Below are 7,697 nucleotides of genomic sequence, written 5' to 3' on the forward strand. Positions count from 1 at the left end.
TTGCAGGCTCGCGCGCTCTCTCTTGGCGTGCCTAGGTGTCTTCACTACATCCAGAGGGCGTAGGAGTGCTGTGCGACTGTGCTGGCATTGCGAGCTCGGCTTCTCTCTTCTCCTTCTCTTCCACTTTCATCCTTCGCCCCACTCTGCAGGGATGATCTCGACCCTTGGTGAGCTCTTCAACCTCAACCACTTTGATCAGTCGAGCTGCGCAAACGATGTTATTGTGATTCGCCACAAGGATGGCTCGCTGCACAGCACTCCCTTCAATGTGCGCTTTGGGCGGGCGCAGATGTGGAGCTATGTCGGCCGCGTCGTCCAGGTGGAGGTGAACGGCGAGCTGACAGCTGCCGTGATGAAAATCGGCAAAGGTGGCGAGGCCTACTGGCTGCAGCCGACCTACGGCGTCTTCGGCGACGCTAGCCACGGTGCGACGATGGCCAAGCATTCGGAGAAAGCCGAAGGCTGGATGCCGCCTGCCGCTGCTGCTGCGGCGGAGGTGTCTGGTACGAGCCGTGGTGCCAAGGGTGATGGCGAGGAGGTGGTCATGACGGGCTCTTTCGGCAATGCCGTCGGGGAGGGAGAGGCGCTGGCGATAGACGCGGTGGAGCTGCAGCACCTTCCCATCCTCCCGGAGTCACCACCAGAACTGCCGCACTTGTCAAGATCGGATCGCGCCGACTCGGAAAGGTGCGAGGGCACAGCCGCTCTTCGAGTTTCATCACCGTCGATGGTGCTGTCACCTGGCCTGCAAGACTCCGTCATCGGCTCCCCGCAGCTCGCTGAGGAGAATGGCGCCAGGCCGCTTTCAAGCGATGCGGGCCACAAACGACGGTTCGGCAAGCACAGCCCTGGGCTTCAGGACACCGACTCCAACCTCCCGTTTCTCCACACGGCGGATGACGGGCATCTTACCATCGAGACGCGCGCTATCCACTCGGCTGGCGACGCTCAAGAGGCTCGGCTTGCCCTTCGAGCCGTGGCGGCAGCAGAGAAGTCGCGAAAGCGGTTGTCGAGGATGGGCTTTGGCGATGACCCGTACCTGCTGAAGGCCGCGTGGGAGGAAGGGCACCTGGGCACTGGGGATGACGACAAAGGTGAGCTCGGCAGCCGCCTTCCCGAGGCACCCGCGGTGGGGATTGTGGTCGACGCTGCCGATAGGTCGCCCTGCTTGTACGAGGCGGGTGTGAGGGCTGCTGATAATGGCAAATTCGTGCAAGGATTGTTCGACACCACGTCAGTGGCTATAGATGATGGGACTGTTGTGCAGACCACCGAACAGCTTGCGGCACAACCCGTCGCGGAGCAAGAAGGTGAGCCAGTGGGCCCAGTCCCCGTGCCGTCATCGTCGCAGGCGCTTCTCCAGAGGGCCAGTGCAGTGTCGTCAGCCACCTCGGTAACGGGGAGCACAGATAGCTACAAGGTGGAGGAGGATGACTACTTCCTCGACCCGATTGACACGGACACCGACTACGGCGCGCACTACAGAGAGGAGGAAGTGGCGCTGCTGAGCGGCATGTCCTTCGAAAGCAGCGTCACGAGCGGTGTGTCGCTCCCGGATATTTCCATGACACTTGGCACCACCGCTGGTGACGCTGTCGCCATGCTTCCCAGGTCACCGAGTCCCAGCGAATGTGGGCTATGTTCTGCAGTGGAGGGCAGTTGTGCGAGCGACGCCAGTGCGGCACTTCTCCTGACGCCCCAGACCGTCCCAGCAGCAACCGCCTCCACCAAGCCGCCGCTATCGCCAGTTTTACCATCGTCATCACCACAAGCGGCCGGAGAGAACCAGGGTAGCAGTCGTGCCAAGGATGCCGGCAAGGCCGCTGCGTTTCACACGAGTATCACCGACGTGAGCACCGCCAAGGCGGTCATGGAAGTTGAGGGCCGACCGGTGAAGCAGGTGCCTAGGGTCGGCGGCGCCGGTGGTGGACCGTACTTCACTCGCACCCTTGTTCCGGTCGAGGCGGATCTGTGGAAGCTGCACCTCAAGGAGGGCTGCAACGCGGTTCGCTATCTCGCCCGCAAGGACAAGGGCGACATCGTCTCCATCTCGTGCAGTATTTTCCTCTGGAACTGGACGGACCGCCTCGTCGTGAGCGACGTGGACGGCACGATCACGAAGAGCGACTTGCTCGGCCACTTCTATGCCATGTTGGGCAAAGGTGCGGACTGGACGCATCCCGGCATCTGCAACCTCTTCTCCAAGATCGAGCGCAATGGGTATCGCATGGTGTACCTGACGGCTCGCAGTGTGTCGCAGATTAGTCAAACAAAGTCGTATCTCTTCACCCTGCAGCAGGAGGGGGTGCGGCTGCCGATGGGCCCAGTGCTGACAGCCCCGCACCGCTTCTTCACTGCCCTCACTCGAGAGGTGTCGAAGCAGTCGCATGTCTTCAAGATCGCGTGCCTGACGAGTGTGTGTGCTGCCTTTCCGTCCAACACAAAGCCCTTCTTCGCTGGCTTTGGCAACCGCTACAACGATGTGATCAGCTACGACGCAGCGGGAATCCCGACGCACAAGATTTTTATTATAGACCCCTCGAGCGTGCTGCACGTCTGCCTGGTGCGGCACACGTACCGCGACCTTGGCCACCTCGTCGACGTTACGTTTCCGCCGGTGAAACGCCACCCCGTTGTGCTGCGCGCCCCACGACATCTGCAGCGAGCCCAGGGCACAAGGTGGGCCACGTCGCCGTCTAGGGCAGCAGCAGCAGCAGCTGCGGGACGCGACCGACACGCCTACGCGCATAGTCTGTTACACGGGTCCTCCTCTGCGTCTGTGATCTCCTCTGCGGCGTCGTCGACGTCGGGCTCCTCGGATGTCCACGAGACGGCAAGCGGCGGCTCCTCCGAGTCAGGGGCGGAAGGTGCCTCAGCAATGCCACCGCACCATTACAGCTACCATCTGCAGCATCAGCATCACGATGCCCCCCACCACACGTCTGGGCCTGGGGCAGCCGAGGGTGACGACGGTCGGGTGAGTTTCCATGCATCCGCAGCGTTCAGCCTGGTGGACTCGGTGAGTGTCGGCATGCCTGACCCGGGTGCACTTGATGGCTTCGCTACCAGCTCGGGAGTGCCGCCGGAACTCACCAAGGATGGTGGCCCCCCGCCCACCGCAGTGGCTCTTGGGTTAGCCTCCGCGCCGCCGTTTCCAACAGCGCCAGCTTCCGTAGCGTCCTGGAGCCGTCTGCCCGCGGCCGAAAAACCAGGTGCTCCCTGGGCAGACTCTGCGTCGCCTGCGGTGAAGACGAGCACTAGCGCTGGCGTCGTGCCCCACGCCAAGTACAACTACGGCCGGCACCCAGTCTTTGCTGGGCTGAACAACGGCGACAGCGGTGCCACGTTCCTGGCGGAGGAGGAGGAGGAGGAGGTGCCAGCCGACCCCGAGTTTTCATCCTTTGTGTACTGGCGCCTGGATCCGTGTGACCTCATCACAGCCCCTGCGACGACGTCGACGTCTTCTGTCGCTGCGCCCCGCGACGACACCAAAGGGGTCTCCGAAAAGGGGAGGCCCACAGTGGCGGTGAATGACACCGAGTTGCCCAAGAAGGCTGCCGCAGCTTCTACCGAGCAGAACAAGCGCGCCCCATTAGCTGCAGCAGCACCTACAAGAAGGGGAGGCGCCGCCGGAGACGCGGCGATTTCAAGTATGACGTCAACGAGAGGAGTCTCCACTGCGGCGTCCCTGACGGTGGCAGCAGCAGCAGTTGGCGTCAACGGTGCGGCCGACGCAGCAGCACCGCCACTGGGCGTCGGTGACAGCAGCGGCAGCTCGGTTCCTGCGCTCCCAGCGTCGCACTCTGGCAGCAGATCACCGGTGCCTGAGTCGACAGACTTGGTCAACGAAAGCCAGATGAGGGCCTTTGCCACAGACGCGGCAGCGGCGACGACGGCGCTGGCTTCACCTGAGACCGGCTTAGAGGCGCAGGCGCGGTTGCTCAACGAGCCCGACGACAAACAAGCCGCTGACACCAGTCTGTACGATGACTCGACAGGAGTGGCGGAGACGAAGGCGGATACGGCCTGGCCACCACCTCCGCAGCAATCACTGCCACTACCGTCCGTGGAGCAGCCTGCCACGGCTTTGCCGCCCGCCACCGGAGGCGGCGGCTCCCGCGGGTTCTTCGCCGCTTTCTCGTTCGGTCGCCCCCGCGTCGTCGAGCTGCCACTTTCATCGACTTCGCAAAAAATAGCGCAGCTGCGGGAGGAGGCAAGGCAGCGTGCGCTCTCACACCCCGATGCGCGTGACTACTACATGGCGCAGCAGCAGCAGCAACATCAACAGCAACTCGTGTCGCAGCCGCCGCCGCTCCCTGGCAACGACGCACCAGCGATGCCAAAAGTAGGTACCTTGGCACCGCTGCACAAGTGAAGCGGACCAGGAGAGGAGAAGAAAGCAATGCTGTGGCTCAGCGCAAAGTTTGCCGGTGATGCCTCAGCGCCCCCCTCCGGCAACTCTTCCTGACGCCTTCTCCCTTTCCCTTCCCTCTGCTGGCTTACCGATCCCTCTCTTTCCGTGCTTGAAGGCGGCTTGCACTGATTTTTCATACCCCGTGTCTTCGCCCCTTTTTTCCCTGCCGCATCCTCTCGCCCCTCTTCCTCTCACCTTCGGTTCTCCCCGCTGCGAGTCTGAGCAGCACGTGCCTGTGTCTCTCCCACGGATATCGCTGTTGGGCGAGCGGAGGGAACGTGTGTGTGCGTTCGCGCGAGGGATTTTGCCAGAGATTGTGGTGCGTTTTACTGTGTTGTCGCTGTGCTCGCGAGGCCGAGCAGCCGCATTTCAGCTCCCCCCTCGTTCTCGCGCTCGCTCGCTTTATTAGCCATCTCGCCCCAAAAGTCCGCCGTCCACGCCCCCCTCCTCCTCCTCCTCCTCGTTTTCTGTCTCCCCAATACCCCGCGCCTAACCCCTGCTCGTCCTGCCCTCTTTCATGCCCGCAGCGGAAGTCATCGATGCACTTCGAGGAAGCCCAGAGACGAGTGCGCTCAACACAGGGAACAGGAAAGGCCATGTGGGGCAAACAGGCAATGGTGAGGAGTGCTACTGAGGCGCATCATGCACGTGGCAGATAATGCGCTCGCTTTCTTAAATTCGTGTACATGGCATCCCGCTCTCCGTCTCTCCGTCTCTCTCTCTCTCTTGTCTTGCGGATTGTCACTTCCTGTTAGCGACGTCCCTCTCCCACCCCATCACAGCCGCCGCCGCCGCCGCCGCCGCCGCCGCCGCAGCAGCAGCAGGGGGCTTATTCTCAGCTTCCACCGAGGGCGGCGCATATTTGTTTCTTTTGAATTCGCAGTTGTCTCCCTCTCCAGGCGTGTGTGTGTGTGTGTGTGTGTGTGGGGCGCCCATTTTTGGTGCTGAACGTCTCACCCTCCCGTCCCTTTGCCTCTCTACGACGCGAACTAAGACGCGTGGAAGGCGGCGCTGGCTGTGCTGCCCCCTTTCCTGTGTCTCGCTCCGAACTCAAAACACAAATCCCCCCCCCCCCTTAAGTGCCATGGACGTAGACAGTGAAGTGAAGCCGTTGCTGGGGGAGATGTCGAAGAGGCTGGACGTGGTGCGCGCAGATCTCCTCCCAGCACTCCGGCAGCTGGACGAGGATACGCTTCTCTCGTACTACACCGCTGATGAGCAGGCGCGCCTGTACCTCTCTGCTGCCTTTACGTTGACACTGTCTCTATACTCGCTGGACAAGATCACCCATCGCCAGGTGGCAGCCGGGAGCGGCGCGGCGCCGCGATTGACAGAATCTGGAAGTCGTGGTGGCGCAGCTTCATCCGCCTTGGCAGCCTCATCGCCATCGTCGTTCACTTCTACAGACCCACAGCTTGTGCTCAAGATCGAGCGCATTACGGAGTATATTAAAAAACTCCAGGAGCTGGCAACACTGGAGCGGCAGAAGAAGATTGCCACCGCCGCCACCGTTGATGCATCGACTGGTGCTGTCGCGACCACTGCGCCTGGTGGCAAGCGTTCACATGCGGAGGCCTCGGCCGACATCACCGCCACCACTGTTGAGAAGCCTGCGAAAAAGGCGAGGGAGGATAACGGCGCGAGCGCCGAGGCGTCACTGGCGCGCGGCGAAAATGACGACCTCGGCGATGCGCAGATGTTCAGCGTCGTGTCGCGGGTGGCGGGCGAGACCGGAACGCTGGTGAGCCGCTTGCTAAAGCAGACCATGTCATCCACGTCAGCAGCGAGCAAGGGCGAGTAGGGCGGACAGGTTCTGAAGTAGCTAAAGCGTTTCTTCGCCTCAGTGGCTCTCTCTCTTACTTGCTCGATACTCGGAGAGGCCCAACTAAGGAAAGGGAACGGGATAATGTGCATTGTCTTTAAGTCGGCCGCCCTCCCCCCGCCTCCTCCTCTGCTAACCGCCTCTCTCCTCCTTCTTCTTCTGCCGTCTTGCACCGCTCGGTGTTTCGTTGAGTAGCGGGGGTGAGACGGATGTGAAGGCGGTGCAGGAGATCGGACGAAGATGCCGCAGCGCGTCTATTGATGTCCGACGGTGGAAGAGGAAGGGAGAGGGAAGCGACGTGCAGTGCGGGCGCCACGCGGAGGGCGAACGTGTTAAGTTCGGCGCTACCGCAGAGAAGGGGCGCCAAGGCACAGCGATAAACGATCGAAAATCAACTCTGACGGAGCCACAAAAGGGAGCAGGCAAGGCGAGGGAGAGGGAGCGACAGGGGCAATCGTCTCTGTCTCAGCCGGGGTCATTTGTGCGCGGCACCTTTTTCTTCGTTTCCTTTTCCGACCCCCTCTTCAACCCTTCATTTTCCCCTCTCCCGCCCTGCCCTCCCCTTCCTCACTGTACTCCGAGAGCGCACAACGCGCCTGCATGGTGAGCTTTTATACTTGCACTTCTCTCTCCCTCTCTGTGCGGGTGTCTCACTGCTCACACCTATGTCTCTCCTTGTCTGTTGTGGCACTGTTTTCTCCTCTCTTCTCCTGCACTTCCCCCGTTTCCCTTCTTACACACCCACACACACACACACACACACACACACTGACTTGGGCTTCTTCGGTGCGGGTCATTACGCATCTCTTCCCCCATCTTTCGGGTCTTGGCCACCCACATCATCCTCTGCTCGCTGGGGGGGGGGATGGCGGACACATGGGCTGACACCATCATCGCTCAAGGCAATACCCACTCACCCACCTGACGCTAAACAGGAACACGTGTCTGTGCGAGCGCGCGAGAAGCAACGCTCAGTGTAGAGTCGCAGGCAAATCCTATTTTTCTCTCCTTTTGGTGATTTTATAAAGTGGAGTGTCAGCGTTCACGTCTGCGCCTCTGTCGCGCGCGCGCGTGCGTGTGGGGACACTCCACTTTGAGTTTGTCTTCCCTCGCGCTCATCCCACCACCGTCGGTGCGCGCGTGCACGACTGCCCCATTTGCTTTCGTGTATATTCAGACACTTGCCTACATCGCTGTAGGCGATTGCCCCCCTCCCCCGTGTGTGTGTGTGTGTGTGTGTGTGTGAGGGAGCGGGAGTGCACCAACACAGACAACGGCAACATACAGAAGTGGAGAGCGAGTGAGAGGCGCCCGCTTTCTACTTTTGTATCTCTCACGTCTCCTACAACCTCAATCACCTCTTCGTTTTCTCAGTCAGCCCAGCCACACCCGCACGCACACGCACACGCCTGGTCGATCATCGGGGGGGGGGCGCTTTGAATTCGTCGGCTTTGCTTTGTT

General features: G+C 61.3%; 2 protein-coding genes across 2 annotated transcripts; both read left to right on the forward strand.

The window, feature by feature from the left end:
- Positions 1-151: 151 nt before the first annotated feature.
- Positions 152-4,375, forward strand: LBRM_06_0800 (putative lipin; the record flags this gene model as incomplete). The annotated part of the gene is made up of 1 exon (XM_001561964.2): positions 152-4,375. The coding sequence occupies one exon, from the start codon at positions 152-154 to the stop codon at positions 4,373-4,375; it is 4,224 nt and encodes a 1,407-aa protein (XP_001562014.1).
- Positions 4,376-5,498: 1,123 nt separating this feature from the next.
- LBRM_06_0810 (conserved hypothetical protein) lies at positions 5,499-6,215 on the forward strand (the record flags this gene model as incomplete). The annotated part of the gene is made up of 1 exon (XM_001561965.1): positions 5,499-6,215. The coding sequence occupies one exon, from the start codon at positions 5,499-5,501 to the stop codon at positions 6,213-6,215; it is 717 nt and encodes a 238-aa protein (XP_001562015.1).
- Between the last annotated feature and the right edge of the window lie 1,482 nt (positions 6,216-7,697).

The sequence above is a fragment of the Leishmania braziliensis genome, chromosome 6 (genome assembly GCF_000002845.2).
Source record: "Leishmania braziliensis MHOM/BR/75/M2904 complete genome, chromosome 6".
Taxonomy (NCBI): domain Eukaryota; phylum Euglenozoa; class Kinetoplastea; order Trypanosomatida; family Trypanosomatidae; genus Leishmania; species Leishmania braziliensis.